General features: G+C 44.6%; 1 protein-coding gene across 2 annotated transcripts in view; it reads left to right on the top strand.

Moving 5' to 3' along the window:
- Positions 1 to 2,651: 2,651 nt before the first annotated feature.
- The window catches only part of RAB3B (RAB3B, member RAS oncogene family), a 79,599-nt gene continuing 62,294 nt past the window's right edge, over positions 2,652 to 19,956 (top strand). Inside the window, exons 1-2 of one of the 2 annotated variants that reach the window (XM_043461349.1) lie at positions 2,652 to 2,772; positions 15,213 to 15,440. In XM_043461349.1, the coding sequence (XP_043317284.1) occupies positions 15,213 to 15,440 (228 nt within the window). In that variant the 5' untranslated portion in view covers positions 2,652 to 2,772. Of the gene's footprint in view, positions 2,773 to 2,796; positions 2,925 to 15,212; positions 15,441 to 19,956 lie in introns of those variants that run through there. The other variant, XM_043461350.1, reaches the window with a different exon arrangement.

Consider the following 19,956-nt stretch of genomic DNA (forward strand, 5'->3'; position numbering starts at 1 on the left):
CATGTGTCAGAAAAATGAGATAATTTACGTAAGGTCACACAGCAAGTAAGTGTGTAGAACAAGGATTAAAAACTACATCAGTCTGGTTCTAAGTGTGTGCTCTGTCCACTTTACTACATGCAAGGGAAGAAAGAGAAAGTGATGATAAGATCTGAAGCGATGTAAACCAATACCATCTGTTCTCCTATTGTCTCTCAACTCCAAAAGGGTGGGTTTTTTGTGTTATTTCATTATTCCTGTGAAGAATGAATAGTCATTATCATGACACCCATTTTGAAAATGCGAAAACTCAAGTAAGACAGTGAGGTAGCAGGCAGCACAGGATGTTTGATTTTAAGATCACAGAGGCACTAGTAAGTTCAAGGTATGACCATGGGAGGAAAAGTGAAGAGGAGACCAAGGACTGAAGGATCAGGAAACCACATGGCTACCAAAGGCACCGGGACGGTGTAAGGACCGAGCTAATGTGAATGACCACGAGCCAGAGGTTGGAATCTTCAATACAGAGGAGCAACTGGGGGGTCAGTGATGTCGTTGATAGGAGAGATGGAAGGTGGTGTGTCCAGAGACTAAAGGAGTAGGAATTTTTGTACAAGGGTGGAAGTGGCAATGCCAACCCCACCTCTTGGTTCTGTGGTGTGCAGAGAGTAGGGAAGTGAGAAGCCTTCCTGCAGAAGGCTGCAAGAGAAGTCCTGGAGGAGTGTCAAGCATTAATAAAGGCAAAGAAGTAACCTGAGTATGCTCTGAAGAAGCAGAGGGTGTAGGAAAGTTTGTTGGCAAAAGAACAGGATTCTAGACAGCACAGTGGGAAGGGCTGTCAGGACATGGATGGTGGGAAGGTGAGTGAAAGGGACGGGGTGGAGAAGCTCAGAAGAGCTCCAAGATGAGTCTGAGAGAGAAGTCCGACAACCAGAGGGGCTGTCTTTTGGGTGGCTCCTTGGGCCAGAGAGACAAACTGTAGATAAAGTCATAATGGAATGTAGGGAAAAAATGTTCTGATATCTGACTCTGTTGTCTAAGATTTTTTTCTTAAATTGATGTATAGTTAATTTATAACATTGTGTTAGTTTCAAGTGTACAGCAAAGTGATTCAGTTACATAAACATATAAATCACTTTGCTGACAAAGGTCTGTATAGTTAAAGCTATGGTTTTTCCAGTAGCCCTGGAGACATGTGAGAGTTGGATCATAAAGACAGCCAAGTGCCAAAGGTTTGGTGCTTTCGAACTGTGGTGCTGGAGAAGACTCTTGAGAGTCCCTTGGACAGTAAGGAGATCAGACAAGTCAGTCCTAAAGGAAATCAACCCTGAATATTCATTGGAAGGACTGATGCTGAAGCTGAAACTCCAATATTTTGGCCACCTGATGTGTAGAGCTGACTCATTGGAAAATACTCTGTTGCTGGGAAAGATGGAGGGCACAAGGAGAAGGGGACGACAGAGGATGAGATGGTTGGATGGCATCACCTACTCAGTAGACATGAGTTTGAGCAAGCTCTGGGAGATAGTGAAGACATGGAAGCCTGGCAAGCTGTTGTTAATGGGGTCGCAGAGAGTTGGACATGACTGAGTGACTGAACAACAACAATAGACCTCTAAGATTTGAGAAGGGGGACGACTATGGGGAGGGATTATAATTCTAAACCAAACGTGGCAGCTGGTTCCTGTGACCTCAGGAAAGCTTGAAATGAAGTCCAGGTCTGTATGGAAGGATGGGATGCTATTTACCTGTTACACCTGCCTTCTCTGGCAATGCTGGGACTGTCTACTGACAAGGAAAGAACATTTTCTCACTCCAGGCTACTGCTGGTAATGGAGAGCCATTGGAAATGTTTTGTTTGTTTCATCAGGGTTGAAGGTAACATGATGACATATAGAACAATCACTCAACCTGCTGATGAAGACGGTAGATTGAAGAGTGGAGGCAGGGAGACCCACTGGGAGGCTGTTGCTTTTGTTCAAGCAAGAAGTGATGAGGCCTGAACCAGGATGAGAGCGATAGAGAGGAAGGGAAGGGATAGGATACCTTGAAGTGAAGTGAAGTGAAAGACTCAGTAGTGTCCGACTCTTTGCTACCCCAGGGACTGTAGCCTGCCGGGCTCCTCTGTCCATGGGATTTTCCCGGCAAGAATACTGGAGTGGGTTGCCATTCCCTTCTCCATGGGATACCTTTATGGAGGCGTTATTACCAGGCTGATGGGATATAGGGTCTGAAGGAGTGCATAGGGTATACAACAATGCCCAGGTTTCTGGCTTCGCTTCCACCTGTAGACAGCCATTCAGATCCTGCCTCTCTCCGTGGGCTTCTTTGAGTACGAAGTGATAAATGCACAAGCAAGAGCTTTAGAAATGGCAGAGTTACAAACCCGTCATCATCTACTTCATCAAAGCCCTTTGATCACCCTACTAAGTTCAGTCTATGGAACGAGGCGTGAGAATTAAGATAAATCACGATAGTCAACCAGGCATTGGGGATCTTCGGGTCCCCAACAAACCTCACATTCCCTACACCTGCCGGGAGCCGAGGGCCAGGGGAAAGCGGGCTCCGCCCCTGGGCGGGGCATGGGTGGGGCCTGGACTCGGCCGTAGCCCAGCCCAGTTGCAGCCCGAGCCTCTGCCCGAAGTCGCCGCGGAGGGGACCGGACCCGCCCCGCCCCGCCCCCCCACCTCCCTGCTCCGCGAACCCGCTGCGCCTTCTGCCGCCCGCCGCCAGGTCCAGCGGTTTCGCGGCGCTGCCAGGGAGCGAGCCGCTCGTCCTCACCCGGAGTCCCAGGTAAGGGGCGCGGCCCGGCAGCCCGCCTGGGGCGGATCTGGGACCGATCCCCTGAGCGGGGCGCGGAGGACAGTGAGCGGGCATTGAGGAGGAGCGCAGGGCAGCGGAAGGGACCCCAAGAAGAAGGGGCCAGGGGCGGTCACTAAGGAGAGGTACCGCGGCAGTGAAGGGGCACGGAGCCTGGGAGGGGCCCTGAGGAGGGTCTACCCGGGCTTTGAGGGCCGCGAGGGGAGCCTCAAAGGCAGGAGCAGCGGGATCGGAGGAACAAGAAAGAGGACGCCGGGGCTGGGGAGAGGGCTGAGCGGCAGCTGGAGCGCAGCGAGGGCCGGTTGAGGGGGAACCTGGGCGGAAGGGGATGGAGGCGGGGGAGATGTCGGAGGGGAGCTGAGAGGGGCAGTGCGGGCGGAGGGCACCGAGCAGCCGAGGGGCGGGGAAAGGGGTGCTGAAGCGAAGAGATTAAGGAGAGCGAGGGAGGGGAGGCGTGGAAGTGAAGAGCTAAGGGGAGGGGACTGGGTGGTGGGGGTCGTTTTGAGATGGAGTGAGACGGCGAGCGCTGGGCAGGAGCGGGGTGCTGGGCGGGGAGAGGGTAATGTGAGTGTGGTGTGGAGCGGAGCCCAGCTGGGTATAGGCAAGGTGGGTAACTGGAGTCGGGCTTGGAGGTGGGAAACTAGGAAGAATGAGAAGGTGGGAGGCAGGGCTAGGTCTATCCAGGCTGCAGAGAATGCGGGTGGGGAGCTGGTGAAGGGAGAGTCCTGGCCTTGGATATGGGCTGTGGCAGCCTGAGAGTTCTGGCTAGAGGTGGGCTGTGGAGAGGCACTGCAATTTAGCAGGGGGTTGGGGGAGCTGTCCTGGAACTTGGAGAGTTTAGGGTTGTGGATGGGCTGGGTCTTGGTGCGGAGAAAGCCAGGTGTGGGTTGTGGTGTGAGAGTGGGAAGATGATGGGGGCCCAGAGTGGAGTCCGAGAGCATCCGAATGCTAGCCCTGTCTTAGCTCCTCACAAGCTGAGGAGGGGGCACAAGCACTGGACCCTATTACACTGCTACCTGGAACCAGAGACAAGAAAAGAATCATTGACAGGGAAATTCATCCACAGGCAGACTCTTGTTCTAGAGTCCAAGTGTAGGAAGAGATTTTTAGGGAGGGCAAGGTGGCAGCCTCTGGCAGCTAGTAGAGGTGCGGAGGGGAGTGAGAGGAGGACAGGGACATCTATCTCAACTGCATGGAATCCAGATGGAAAAGGGTAGGGGATAGTAAAAGGAGCTGGATGTGTGTGTGTGCACAGGTGTGTGCCCACCTGTTCTACTCTTATAAACGGAGGAAGACAATGGAAGTCTGTGAAAAGCCGCCTATGGTATAAGGAAGCCCTGGTGCTGTGTTGTTGCTGTTTAGTTGCTCAGTTGAGTCGGATTCTTCGTGACCCTGTGAACTGCAGCCTACCAAGTTCCTCTGTCCATAGGATTTACCAGGCAAGAATACTGGAGTGGGTTGCCATTTCCTCCTCCAGGGGATCTTCCCAAGCCAGGGATGGAACTCATGTCTCTGTATTGGCAGGAGGATTCTTTACCACTGAGCCACCGGGGAAGCCCCTGGTGCTTGTTTGCGGGAGCAAAGACATTCTGCTGGAGGATGGTGGGTCAGGGAAGACTTTCTGGTCATGAAGGATTTAGCTAGCAGCAGAGGAAAGTATGTGCCAATCAGAGGAAACAGTATGGAAGAAGGCAAAAATCTAAAATGATCTACAGCCCAATAAATAAATCTCCAGTTTCTTAGGGATTATGATGTGAAGGGAGGCACCAGTAACCTGTAGAGGATGTTTGAAAAGGTTTTCCCTCTAAGCTGGAATTCCTGTGGTTTCTCTTCATCTCCCCAGAGCACAGGGGAGACGGCACACAGTAGGTGCTCAGTGAATGTTGATTGAATGAATAATTGAGCTGTGGTTTTGCTCTTGCCTCGACTTCCTCACCTACTCCCAAGAATTGTTGTGAGAATCAAATATAATTTGGGTAAAAGAGCTTCATAAACTGTAAAGCACTGTATAGAAGAGAGAGGCCACTGACGTTATTATGCAGGTTTGCCTACGTTATGATGGTGGTCATATCAGCCGCTATCTCTTTCTAGCCTGGAGAAGGAAGTGAATAGTTATCAAGCATCTATCGTATGCAAGGCAGAATACAATGAAAACGCCTGGTAGAGTGCCTGGCATTTAGCAGTAGGTGCTCACTAAATGATAGCTATTACAATATTGTTTCTGTGGCTCTAAGAGATCAGGGGAAACAATGAGGAGCTGGGCTGGGCTGGGCTGGTGGTGGGGAATGGTTTCAAGAAAGGTTGAATCAGAAAAAAGAGTAGAGTGTGGCTTTAGGGAGGAGATTGTGTATAGCAGGGTGAAGTTCAATTATCTAACTCCCTCTTTAACCTCATGGATAAATCTTCCCAATAGGAAGACAGAATTACATTTACTGTGTCACAATGCAGAATATCTGTATGCTTTACCAACATTGTGAGTGAACTGAAAGTATTAGTTGCTCAGTTGTGTTGGACTGTTTGCAACCTTGGACTGTAGCCCACCAGGCTCCTCTGTCCATGGAATTCTCCAGGCAAGAGTACTGAACTGGGTAGCCATTCCCTTCTCCAGGAGATCTTCCCAACCCAGGGACTGAACCTGGGTCTCCCCCATTGCAGGCAGATTCTTTACCGTCTGAGCCACCAAGATTGACTGTAATCCTCCCAACAATGCTTATTTTACAAATGAGGAAACTGTCTTACTCAGGCAAAGTTTCTTGCCAAGGTCTCATAGCTGATAAATGCTAGGCCTGAAAACTGAATCTGGCCTGTTTGTTTGGAATCCCAAGCAATTTCCACTACCCAGGATGACTTGGTAGAAGAAAACATGAAGCACACAGACAAAAAAAAATTTTTTGGAAAGGAGTTATAAAGCACTGTCATATACTAGTTTTAATTCTTCCAGTAGTTTGCCCAGAAGTCATTTTATTAACTCATTTTATAGATAAGGAAACTGAGAGCCAGGGTGTGATCTGCCTGAGGTTACACAATTGCTTAGAGAGCCAGGGCTCAGTCCAGCTGTCTCTGACTTAATCCTGTGCTCTTTCCATCAAAGGGAATTTCCTCTGTGTACCTCTCCGCTATGTGTATTCAGTTGATCTCTTGCTGCATTTAAAGGCTGTCTCCTCTCCTTCCCCCTTTCATGGCTGAAGTTGGCCTCGTCCTTAGTCAATCAGACTCAAAGTGTTATTTTTCACGCCAGTTCTCCTAGGAGCCATTTCATTCTTCTCCCAGCCTGGAACCAGAGATGACTTCCTGGCTGGTCCCTGGGCCTTCATCTGTATTGCTTGTCACGAAGAGCAGGAGCTACACAGCTCTATCATTTATGTGACTGTCACAAAAGAGAGGGAAGATCTGATTGATGCTTATCTGACAAATGCAGTTCTGCATTGACCTGTCTGCTCAGATCTGCCTCAGGCAGTTGCCTGCTGGGGTGGTTTTTACCTCTCTTTTGAATGTCTGTGTAGCCCCTGCCTTCCTTTTGAAAAGATCTCCTTAGGGGCTCCCATCTGAACCTATTTTCCAACTGAACTTCTCAGCTCTCTGCCTCTCCCTGTTCTCACACTATCTTCTGGGAAAGCTACACTGTGTGCACATAAACAGAGGTTGACAGTACAGCATGGCAAATGCTAGGAAAGAGATCTCAGGGTGCTGGGGATGTTTTTCTTTTCTTTTTTAAATTATGTCTGTTTATTTTTAATTGATTGATGATGGCTTTACAAGACTGGTTTTGATATCTGCCATTATGGAGATGCTTTTCTATTCACCCTGAAATTGTTGTGGGCTTTCCCAGTGGCTCAGTGATAAAGAATCCGCCTGCAATGCAGGAGTTGCAGGAGACGCAAGTTCGATCCATGGGTCAGGAAGATCCCCTGGAGGAGGGCATGGCAACCCACTCCAGTATTCTTGCCGGGGAAAAAAAACCTCATGGACAGAGGAGCCTGGCAGGCTACAGTTCATGGGGTCACAAAGAGTCGGACACAACTGAGCACGTACACAGTAAAATTGATGTGGTTATTATTTTCTTTAAGCCCAGTCCAATCTGAAAGTCATCAGATGACAGAAGTTCTAGTAATGATGCTCCAACTGACTTGTTGTGTGACCTTTGACAAGTCAGTTCTCTTTGTGGAGCCTTGATTATTTTTCCCCTGAAAATGAGGAGAGTGTATCAGACCAGGAACTGAAACTATTTTTTACTCTTGACTCACACCTATGGCAGGCATAGCTAATAAAGGCAGACACTTTACCTACTAATTCTACACAGGGCTATTGTAGTTTTTTTCCATACACTGTACGTATGAAGCACCATTATATACGTTTTCTTATTTAAAAATCATAGCAGCCTTCTGCAGTAGGTAATGTGATCGCATCATAGATGAGGACACTGAAGCTCAGAGTTTAGGTTACTTGTCCAATTTCATACACTGAGTTACTGTGAAAGCTGGGATCAAGAGCCAGACTTTTTTGTTATGATAAAGTTGCCACTCTAAAATCTCTTCTAATTCTAGAAATCTAAGAGTGCAAGCAGCTGCATCAAAAAAAGAAGACCAATAATACAACATTTACATCAAAATTTGGCACACAGCAAATGCTCAATAAATGTTTATTGAAAGGAGTAACATGCCCAAGGATTTAATCTAGGTTCAGTGTTGACAGGGTGTAAGGATAAATAAAACTCAGCTGAATCCAGAAGGAGAGATAGACAGTTAATTGTCAAATAAGCTCAAATTATGGAGCCCAGATCAGGGAGGGGGCACTTGACTACAGAAGTGAATTAAAGAAACCAGTGAATTAATATTTATTGAGTACCTCCCATTGGTCAAGAAACCACACCAGCTTATTTACATATGATAAATGCTCACTCTGTTGGTACCATCGCTTACTGAAGTAGGTGGTATTTTCTTGGTTTCAAGGTAAAAATACTGTGACTTAGAGAGCTGATATAACTCACCCAATAATTCAGCTGAGGAATAGAGCAGGGATTTTTACTTTTCCCTTATTACAGCATAAAGTGAAGTTGCTCAGTCATGTCTGACTCTTTGTGACCCTGTGGACTGTAGCCTACCAGGTTCCTTCGTCCATGGGATTTTCCAGGCAAGAATACTGGAGTGGGTTGCCATTTCCTTCTCCAGGAGATCTTCCTCTCTCCCGACCCAGGGATTGAACTAGGGTCTCCCGCGTTGTAGGCAGGCGCTTTACCATCTGAGCCACCAGGGAAGTCCTTATTATACCCTGGTACTAATCTAATCTCAGCTGTCAGCTGTGCTGCTGCTACTGCTGCTAAGTCGCTTCAGTCGTGACCAACTCTGTGCGACCCCATAGACGGCAGCCCACCAGGCTCCCCCGTCCCTGGGATTCTCCAGGCAAGAACACTGGAGTGGGGTGCCATTTCCTTCTCCAATGCATGAAAGTGAAAAGTGAAAGTGAAGTCGCTCAGTCGAGTCTGACTCTCAGCGACCCCACGGACTGCAGCCCACCAGGCTCCTCCATCCATGGGATTTTCCAGGCAAGAGTACTGGAGTGGAGTGCCATTGCCTTCTCCGTGTTAGCTGTGAGTCCTGAGCAGATCCTCACAATTTCTGGCTCTTAGTTCCTTTCTTGCTCCAATAGGAATAGTAATCACTGCCCTTCCAATTTAATCCTTCAGGTCTACTTATAGGGTAAAATAAGATAATGGAAATGACTAAGGATCAAATCTGTGTTTTAATAAAGTTATTCTTTGATCAGGAGTTCCACTTCTAGAGATCTCTCCTAAGGAAATAAATTGTTGTGTTGTTCAGTTGCTAAGTCATGTCTGACTCTCTGCTACTTCATGGACTGCAGCACACCATGCTTCTCTGTCCCCCACTATCTCCCAGAGTCTGCTTAAATTCATGTCTGTTGAGTTGGTGGTACTATCTAACCATCTCATCCTCTGTCATCCCCTTCTGCTTTTGCCTTAAATCTTTCCTAGCATCAGAATCTTTTCTAGTGAGTCAGCTCTTCCCATTAGGAATCCAAAGTATCAGAGCTTCAGCTTCAGCATCAGTCCTTCCAGTGAATATTCAGGTTTGATTTCCTTTAGGATTGACTGGCTTGATCTCCTTGCTATCCAAGGGACTCTCAAGAGTCTTTTCCAGCACTACAGTTCAAAAGCATCAATTCTTCGGTGCTAAGCCTTCTTTATGGTCTAACTCTCACATCTGTACATGACTACTGAAAAAACCATAGCTTTGCCTATACAGATCTTTGTTGGCAAAGTGATGTCTCTGCTTTTTAATATACTGTCTAGTTTTATTATAGCTTTCTTTCCAAGGAGCAAGCATCTCTTAATTTCATCCTGTCATCACTGTCTGCAGTGATTTTGGAGTCCAGAAAAATAAAATTTGTCACTGCTTCTACTTTTCCCCTTCTATTTGCCATGAAGTGATAGAACTGGATGCCATGATCTTAGTTTCTTGAATGTTGAGTTTTAAGACAGCTTTTTCACTGTCCTCTTTCACCCTCATCAAAAGGCTCTTTAGTTCCTTTTCACTTTCTGCCATTAGAGTGGTATCATGTGCATATCTGAGGTTGTTGCTGTTTCTCCCGGCAGTCTTGATTCCAGCTTGTGATTCATCCAGCCCAGCATTTTGCATGATGTACTCTGTATGTAAGCTAAATAAGCAGGGTAACAATATATAGCCTTACTGTACTCCTTTCTCAATTTTGAACCAGTCAATATTTCCATGTCTGGTTCTAACTGTTTCTTGACCCACAAACAAGTTTCTCAGGAGACAGATAAGGTGGTCTGGTATTCCCATCTCTTTAAGAATTTTCCACAGTTTGTTGTGATCCACACAGTCAAAGGCTTTAACACAGTCTTAATGAAGCAGAAGTAGATGTTTTTCTGGAATTCCCTTGTTTTCTCCGTGATGCAATGAATGTTGGGAATTTGATCTCTGGTTCTTCTGCCTCTTTGAAACCCAACTTGTACATCTGGAAGTTCTCCATTCATGTAGTGCTGAAGCCTAGCTTGAAGGATTTTGAGCATAACCTTGCTAGCATGTGAAATGAGAGTAATTGTATGGTAGTTTAAACATTCTTTGGAATTGCCCTTCTTTGGGATTGAAATGAAACCTGACTTTTTCCAGTACTGTGGCCACTGCTGAGTTTTCCAAATTTGCTGACATATTGAGTACAGCGCTTTAACAGTATCATTACTTAGGACTTTAAAAAGCTCAGCTGGAATTCCATCACCTCCACTAACTTTGTTCATTGTAATGCTTCTTAAGACCCACTTGACTTCACATTTCAGGGTATCTGGATCTAAGTGAGTGATATCTACACCATCATGGTTATCTGGGTCATTAAGACCTTTCTTGTATAGTTCTTCCATGTACTTTTGCCACCTCTTCTTGTGACAGTGACCAAAACCATCTCAAAGAAAAAGAAATGCAAACAGGCAAGTGGTTGTCTGAAGATGCTTTACTAGTAGATGAGGAAAGAAGAGAGGTGGAAGGCAAAGGAGAAAAGGAAAGATATGCCCAACTGAATGCAGAGTTCCAGAGTATAGCAGAGTATAACTTTTCAATAAACACTGCTGAGAAATAAGAGGAGAATGATACAATGGGAAAGACTAGAGATCTCTTCAAGAAAATTCAAGATATCAAAGGAACATTTCATGCAAGGATTGGCATAATAAAGAAATAAATAGGAAAGAGAACAAATATTTATGTAAAGAAATGGTCACTCTAACTTAATTATAATAATTGAGACCAGAAAAATAAATATACAACTTTAAAGAATTGGTCATGTGGTACAACCATAGGGTGAAATAAGGGGTAGTCAATTGAAATGATATTTACAAGGAATTTTTAAAGTCTCAGTAAGATGTTTATGATATAATGTTAAGTGAAAAGGAGTAGGATACAAAACTAAAGATCTCAGCTACTAAAATACACATGGAAGATATAGACTCGAGAGTATGGTATGCTACCATTTATATATATATATATGTAAATATATATAAAGTATGAACAGACTTCTATGCTTATATATGCTATATAAGACTACCTTTGAAGGATACACAAATTGTTAACATGTTTGCTTCTGGGGAGAGGAACTAGAGATTGGGAATCAGGGGTAGAAGCAACACTTACTTTTCACTGTAAACCTTTAGGTTCCATATTACTTACTTTTTATGCTAAAAGTTAAGAAAATAATGCAAATGACAAATAGTGATAAAATAATAGTAATTTTACTATTTGATAACTTGCAAATAGTAAAATTTGAATTATTTTTAGTGTAATATAAATGTTTCAATATATATTATTTATATATATAAAGAGCAATGCATACACTGGCTTATTATAAAAGTGTAAAAGGATACAACTTAGGAACACCAAGTGGAAGAGATGCATAGGACAGGGTATGGGGAAAGGGAGGTCTTGGAGCTTCCATGGCCTCTCCAGGTGTACCACCCTTCCAACACATCAATGTCATCACCAGCCTGGAAGATCTCCACTTCCATTTGGTTAGGGTTGTTTATGAAGACTTCATTCCTGTAGGCATGATTGATTAAGTCATTGGCTTTTAATCATCAACTTAATTTCCCACCCTTCTCATCTCCCCAGAGGTTAGCAGGTGATGCTGAAAGTGCCAGTCCTTTAACATGTGGTTGGCTCCTCTGGCAACAAGCCCCTACTCTGAGGTTGTCCTGGAGCCCCAGGCACCAGTCATCTCATTAGCATACAACAAGACACTTTATCACTTGCACTTCCAGACATTCCAAAGGTTTTAGGAGCTCTGCCTGGAACCAGGTACCCAGACCAAATACGTATCTTTTATTATATCACAGTGCTCAATAAATGGTAACTGTTACATGTTTATTGTCACCACCATGTCCCTCATGGAAAATAACGAGTACTTAACAAGTATTTACTGATAATATTAAGGCCCAGGTATACCACAATATATATACCGTTTAAATTAAATAATAAGATATAATTTCAAAATAGATGGCACTCTGGTGTGTGAAAAAATAAAGGAGGAAATGTACTTCAAATATTAATGATGGCAGTTTCTGAATGGATGGGGTGTCTAGTAATTTAATATTTTTCTTCTTTATAGTCTTGTGTTTTTCCCTAACATTTAATAATGGATATACACTTTCAAAGGCGAAATTTTGTCTTGAAAACAAAGAAAGATGACCAGTAGCAGAGCAGAGGATGGTGTGAGGTCATTGTGATTGCTTCCCTTGTCTTAGATAGAAAAAAGCATAATTCCTTTGACTTGCCAGTTCTTGAAATGGGCTCTGCATCTTGTACAATGAAAAACTGAAAAGTTTGAGCTATGAGACAGTTGGATCACGCCAATTGTTCACCTCCAATCTCACCGTCTTCTTTCATGTAAATGCTATGTCTGAGTCTCCAACTGTCCTGGGCATGTTCCACACCCACCTAGTGAGCTTGCCAAGGGGTAGGCTGATACAGGGGTGGGTGTGTAGGTCCTAATAAAGCCTTGAGAGCTGGGAGAAAAAGAGAAGGAAGAGCAGAGGCCTGCTCACCAGAGAAGGAAGGCTGGTGGTGGCCTATTTCAGGATGTATTATTAAGGGCTGCTAATAATTCTACATATTCATCTGGCTTTTCTTCAGATGAGCTTTTCACCTTCTCCATTTGTCAGCATCTTATCTTTATAGCTCACCTGAGAGGCCCAGAGAGATAAATCCATCTCTCTTTTCCTTTGAGGAAAACAGCAGGAATTCCTAAAGAGGATGACACTCTGGACATCTTATGTCAGGGCTGTCCTTCCACCCTCCTCTTGACTACACACCCCGCCCACCTGAGTACCCAGTGTTAAGTAGGAGTGATGGCAGGTGGAGAAGTAGGGTCCCTGCAGAAAAAGAAATAAAAAAGCAAGTAAGACTGTGGGGCCGAGTGCTTGATTATGGATGGCATTCAGACTCAAGTCATTCTAGAAAAGGAGAGGATAGTGGCAGGACTGTGAGTGCTGAGGTCTCAGGGAAGGTCTGGCATGTAATAAATACTTGCCAGATGAATGAATGAACAAATGAACAGGTAAATAAATGAAGGAGCTAGGCTGTGAAGGATTTGGGATAATAATAACTTATATTCACACTTGTTGGGGTTTACCAGCTTATTAAGATCTTACTCTTTGTTATCTCATTTGAGTCCTGTAATAGCCCTGTGAGAAAAGCAGGGCAGAAATTGTTCTTCCCATTTTTCAGATTATGAGATTGGGCCCCAGAGTGGTGATGTGACTTTTATTAATTCAGTATACATTTACTGGATGCTGATTACATACTAGGACTTGTGCTGAAACTAGAGAAATACATTAAGAAAGGAAATACATTAGGTCCAAGATGCTTGGTCTAAAGGTGAAGCTGGAATAGTAAACAGTTCTGAAATGATACAAGTGCTATTGAAGCGCACTGGGAGCCTGGGGCCAGGACTGCATGCCTGTGCCCTGCCCAGGGGAGGTGAAACTTCACATGGATCTGCAAGGTTGAATAGGAGCTTATTTGAAAGAGAAGAGTATTGTGGGCAGAAAGAATACATAGCTAAAGGGACAGAAGCAAGAAATAACAGCATATTTGGAGAGGAGTATAATTTGGTATGGTCTTCCCTGGTGGCTCAGTGATAAAGAATCCACCTTCCAATGCAGGAGACACGGGTTTGATCCCTGGGTTGGGAAGATCCCCTGGAGAAGGAAATGACAATCCACTCCAGTATTCTTGCCTGGGAAATCCCATGGACAGAGGAGCCTAGTAGGCTATAGTCCATGGGGTTGCAAAAGAGTTGGACATGATTTAGCAACTAAACCACAACAACAGCATAATTCTATAAAAAGTAGCACAGATTGGTAGGGAGAAGCCTTCAGTTCAGTTCAGTTCAGTTCAGTTCAGTCGCTCAGTCGTGTCTGACTCTTTGTGACCCCATGAATCACAGCACGCCAGGCCTCCCTGTCCATTGCCAACTCCTGGAGTCTACCCAAACCCATGTCCATCAAGTCGGTGATGCCATCCAGCCATCTCATCCTGTCGCCCCCTTCTCCTGCCCCCCAATCCTTCCCAGCATTAGGGTCTTTTCTAATGAGTCAACTCTTCACATGAGGTGGCCAAAGTATTGGAGTTTCAGCTTCAACATCAGTCCTTCCAATGAACACCCAGGACTGATCTCCTTTAGGATGGACTGGTTGGATCTCCTTGCAGTCCAAGGGACTCTCAAGAGTCTTCTCCAATACCACAGTTCAAAAGCATCCATTCTTTGGTGCTCAGCTTTCTTCACAGTCCAACTCTCACATCCATACACGACCACTGGAAAAACCATAGCCTTGACTAGATGGACCTTTGTGGCAAAGTAATGTCTCTGCTTTTAAATATGCTACCCAGGTTGGTCATAACTTTCCTTCCAAGGAGTAAGCATCTTTTAATTTCATGGCTGGAATCACCATCTGCAGTGATTTTGGAGCCCCAGAAAATAAAGTCTGACACTGTCTCCACTGTTTCCCTGTCTATTTGCCATGAAGTGATGGGACCAGATGCCATGATCTTAGTTTTCTGAATGTTGAGCTTTAAGCCAACTTTTTCACTCTCCTCTTTCACTTTCATCAAGAGGCTTTTTAGTTCCTCTTCACTTTCTGCCATAAGGGTGGTGTCGTCTGCATATCTGAGGTTATTGATATTTCTCCCGGAAATCTTGATTCCAGCTTGTGCTTCTTCCAGCCCAGCGTGGGAAGGTAAAATTTAGAAAATTTATTCTTTGGTTAGGTGGTTCTTTGTCAAGTTGAACAGTTTTGGCTTGATCTTTAGAACTGTAGGGAGCCATAAATGTTTTTGAAACAGGAGAATGAGAGCCGTGTGTTGGCTTTTCCTGGAATGTTCAAACATTTGCTGTCTTGACCTTCCTCCCTCCAACCACTCCCAAACTCAGCTCAGGAGCTGTCTCCTAGAGGAGCCTCTCCTTGACCACCATGTCTTCAGGCTGGGTTAGGTGCTTCTGATGAGCTTCCTCAGCCACGGCTTCCCTCTGTCTTATCACTTATCCATCCACTGCTTTGATACTCTGAGTTTTTCACTCTAATCTGCAGCCGCTCAGAGGTCAGACACCATGTCTGATTCATATTTGCATTCTTTGTGCCTAGCACAGGACTTGACTCAGAACAGTGTACTCAGTAAATATTTGCTGAAGGAATATTTGGGAGGAGCTGGTTCCACCCCAATCCTGAGATGACATTTGGGGCAGATTCAGTGCGGGGGTGATTCTGAGTAGTGTATTTCTTCAGTGATGCTGGGGTGGGGAGTGAGTGTGTGAATGGGTGTGTGACCATTAAAAGTTAGGTGACTCAGTGTGAGACTGGAGATGTGTTCCTGAGTGACCACAGGTCTCTCCTGCAGATGGCTTCAGTGACCGATGGTAAAGCCGGAGTCAAAGATGCTTCTGACCAGAATTTTGACTACATGTTCAAACTGCTCATCATTGGCAACAGCAGTGTCGGCAAAACTTCCTTCCTCTTCCGCTATGCTGATGACACCTTCACCCCAGCCTTCGTCAGCACCGTGGGCATCGACTTTAAGGTGAAGACTGTCTACCGCCACGAGAAGCGAGTGAAGCTGCAGATTTGGGTGAGTCCTGGGCATCTTGGGCAGAAGTGTCCCGAGAGAAGTGTACTCGCTTGCTAGTACAAAGGCTGGGCAGTGGGGCCAGTTTAGAACTTTGCTGGGGTTTATGACATTAGACCCCAGTGCTATTGCATGTCTGGACCCTGGACTGCCCCTTGCTGATTTTATACATTTGCTCTCATCTGGGGACTCAGTTGCTTCTGCTGCTTAACCGTCCAAAAGGTTTTATCCTGGATTATACAGATGAGTGACCAAGAGTCTGGGCTTCGGAGTTATAGGCCTGGATTCAGATTTCAGTTTTGCCAGTTATTAGTCATAGAACCTGGACTAAGTTACTTAACCTCTCTAGGTCAAGTGTTCCTCTTTGGGGATTATAATGACATCTATATCATAGGGTTGGTGAGTGCTTAGGATAGTTCCTGGAATGTAATAAATGTACAGTAAATATTAGCTACTATGTCCATAGTCTATCACTGTGTAATCACCTTAAAACTTGATGGCTTAAAACAACAATAATTCATTAACACACAGTTCTATGGATCAAATATTTGGGAGTGGCTTGGTTTCTGGCTTGTGATCTATTATGAGGTTGCTGGCAGATGTTGGTTTGGGTTGCAGTCATCTGAAGGCTTGAGTGGACCTGGAGGATTCCTTTCCAAGGTGGCTTACTCATGTGTCTGGCACTGACTTTAGTAGGAGACCTTTGTCCCTTCCTACATGGCTCTCTTCATACAATGTCTTAATGACATGGAGCTAGCTTGTCCTAAGGGGAGCGATCCAAGAAACCAAACCGGAAGTGGTGATGTCTCTAATCAGAGTATGCTATAGGTCGCTAATTCAATGTAGAAGGAAACTCTACAAAGGTATGAGTCCTGGGAGGTGAGGATTATTGGGGACCATCTTGGAAACTGGCTATCACAGCTACTATTATTGGTATTTACCAGTGTACTAATAAAATATATACATATTTGAGATGATAATAGCAACATGTACATCATATACTTTTTGATAATGAATTAGCGTTGAGATTGGAAATTTAAAAAACCTGTGATTTAAAGTATTCAAAACGTATTATTTATTATCAGTCCACTCAACATTAATACATTGTGCATATATGTTATTAGTATAATCTGTATACAGTGCTTTTTGTTTTACAATTTTTTTCCACATATTAATATTATCTCACAACCCCATGGGACAGATATTCAGAGCATAATTAATTTACCTTAAGTTGACCACACAGCTACAAAGTGAGATTCCAACTCAGATCTTCTGATTCTAAAGTATGAGTTTTTTTTCTCTGCACTGTGTCCATTAGGTATTATAGAGCCCATGTTTCCATTTGTGGTCATATTAAGTATTAATTTATATAGAGATAAAAGTTTATTTTGTTTATTTATTCTCTATTAAAAGCATCAAGGAATCATAAGCCACTGGAAATGGGAGAAACTATGCGGACCATTTAGTTCTTTGGTTCTAGAAGCGTGGTGTCCAGATCAACAGCATCAGCACCATTAGGAATTTGTTAGAGATGAAGAGTCTCAGGTCCCTCCTCACACCCAGAGAATCAGAAACTCTGGGGTATAGCCCAATAATGTGCTATAACAAACCATCCGGGTGTCTTGAGGTAGGCTAATGGCTCAGACGGTAAAGCGTCTGTCTGCAATGCAGAGACCCGGGTTCGATCCCTGGGTTGGGAAGATCCCCTGGAGAAGGAAATGGCAGCCTTCTCCAGTATTCTTGCCTGGAAGATCCCAAGGACCACAGAGCCTGGTAGGCTACCGTCCATTGGGTCGCAGAGTCGGACACGACTGAGCAACTTCAATTTCAATTTCAAAATTGAAGAACCACTGATCTAGTTTAACTACCTCATGGTGAGGATCAGTCAGCATTTATTAAGTGCCTATTATGTGCCAGTGCTTCCATTTGTGTAGTCTGACATCCTCCCTGCAGCCAGTGCACAGAGGGGGCTGAAAGCACAGGATATTTGGGGCATGGTGAGCAATCCAGTGAAAATGGAGCAAGGCCGAGAAAGAGCCCGGAGGGGATGCTAAGAGAAATTTGCTGGAGAGGCTGTTGGGTGGCAGTTTGGGGGCTAGAGAGACCTTAGACAACAAATAAAAGGTTCTTGACATGGGCCAGAGGCTACATGCCTGATTATTCCTTAGGTAGCTGAAGAAACTTACTAGAGTTTATTATCTTTGAATACAAAATCAGTGTATACTAATATTTGCTATATGGATTTACACGGATGTCTTCATTTGATCTCCACATTAGACGGTCGTATATCCTGCACTCAGATACTCTTCAGGTAGAAGGAGACAAGTCTGCCCTTCTAAGGGATTGGCAGTAGCGGCTCCCTTGCTCTTTTATTCATTTTCAGCCCATTGTGAGCTTTTGCAGTTTTCCTGTGCCTCATTAAGTGGGTTTATTGACTGTACTATCTATTTTTAACAAAATGAACCCCCATGATATATATGTAGCTTAAAAGAAACCCACAAAGAAGCTTCTGATTGAGGACTATACTAATTATAGTGAGCCTAAGTGAGCACAGAAAATGGCTAGACATGTTTCCCCAACACCTAGCATAAGTTCAATGTTAGCCATGTTTTGAGGTAAAATCAATGACAATCTAATATAATCTGACATAAGCACATTGCTTTTGCTAAAAAAGAGATTAGCAAAGGTTTTTGTGTGTGTTTATATGCATGTGTACTTTCTGTAGCAGAAAACAAACATTTCTGTACTGTTCATAAATGCTTTAAAATGTAAGCATTTGAATATTTCCTTTGTCATTGTAATATATTTTAATATCTTTTGTGTACCGAAGCAGGCAGATATATAGGCTTTGGTAAGTCACTCCACTTCTGTGAGTAGATAATATCCTCAACTGTAAAGGTCTCATAGGTTTGTTGAGGGGAAGCCACACGTGATAACATAGTATTGTGCCTGGCACATATTAAGAATACAATAAAAGTTAAGTCCTGTCCTCTCTCTGCTCCTGACCCTCATGCAGACAGTGACTGACTTCCCTCCCAAGGCTTCCCACCTGTGGTTCCAGAAGTGCTGGAATGGCATCCAGGGATTCATTAACACTGTATGAAGCGTTCAATTAAATTTCTCAAGCTCATTCAGTCTCTCCCAGGGGATTTCAAAAAAGCCATTGTCAGGGTGGAAGGGGGAGAGGGAAGAAGAGGAGGTTCATATTGCTGAGCAGGACCATTCACAAAAGGAGTTTCTATCATCTCTGGGGGATCATGAGGGTACTGGTGGTACTTTGTTTCCCAGCGTCCCTTGCCATATAAGTCCTTGAGAGCCCCTTCTGTGTCCGGAAAGGTTAATTTTTGTGGACTAGAGAAAATAATCTGACTGGGGAGGTAAAGGTAGGGGAGAAATCTCATTAATAGAGGGTGAGAGCATGCACAGGTGTGGAAGGAGGAGAGAGAATTGGTAACTACACAGCAACAGACATGACTAGAGGCCACTTATTGCTTGGGTGCTGGTTGCCAAGCAACCCCCCGGGACTTGTGGGAAGAGAATAGTGGGAATTGGCTTTCCACTACCTCCACGTGGGACCCATTGTGAGGGCTATTGGGTCTGAGGGAAGGGAAGAATCCAGGGTTCTGTGGGATGATGGAGCCAACCCAGGAATCCTGGGTTTTAGTCCTGGCTCTGCCCTGCAGTGTGGTCATCGTGTGATCTGGAGTAACTCTTCCCCTCCATGGGCCTGTTTCCCCAAAGATCAAAAGGAGAAAATAATCCTCTCTCTTCTTGCCTCGTGGGATATTGTGAAGTTCAAGGGAAGACATGGAAAGGAAAGTCCAAGGAGAATTATGAAGCTTTGAGTAGATCGGGATTATGGATATTGTCAGCCATGTGAATTCTTTCTGTATGTGCTTTAAATCATTCTTTGTGTCTTCACATCTTCCCTCTGACCCAAGGAGGTAGTCATCTCCTTAAAGAATGGGTGGTTGAGCTTCCCTGGTGGCTCAGTGGTAAAGAATCCATCTGCCAGTGCAGGAAGATATGGGTTTGATCTCTGATCCGGGAAGATCTCACAAGCTACAGAGCAACTAAGCCTGTGCACCACAACTACTGAACCTGTGCTCAAGAGCCTGTGAGCCGCAAATGCTGAAGCCCACATGCCCTAGGGCCTCTGCTCTGCAACAAAAGAAGCCACTGCAGTGAGAAGCCCATGCACCACAACTTGAGAGTAGCCCCTGTTCATCACAACAGCTCATGCAGCAATAAAGACCCAGCACAGCCAAAAATAAATAAAATTATATATATATATGCTTAGTTGCTCAGTTTTGTCTGACTCTTTGTGATCCCATGAACTTTAGCCGGCCAGGCTCCTCTGTCCATGGGGATTCTCCAGGCAAGAATACTGAAGTGAGTTGCCATGCCCTCCTCCAGGTGATCTTCCCAACCCAGGGATTGAACCCAGGTCTCTGCTTTGCAGGCAGATTCTTTACTGTCTGAGCCACCAGGCAGGTATATATATACCCCACCAATATAG

Source organism: Cervus canadensis, chromosome 2 (genome assembly GCF_019320065.1).
Source record: "Cervus canadensis isolate Bull #8, Minnesota chromosome 2, ASM1932006v1, whole genome shotgun sequence".
In the NCBI taxonomy this organism is placed as follows: Eukaryota; Metazoa; Chordata; class Mammalia; order Artiodactyla; family Cervidae; genus Cervus; species Cervus canadensis.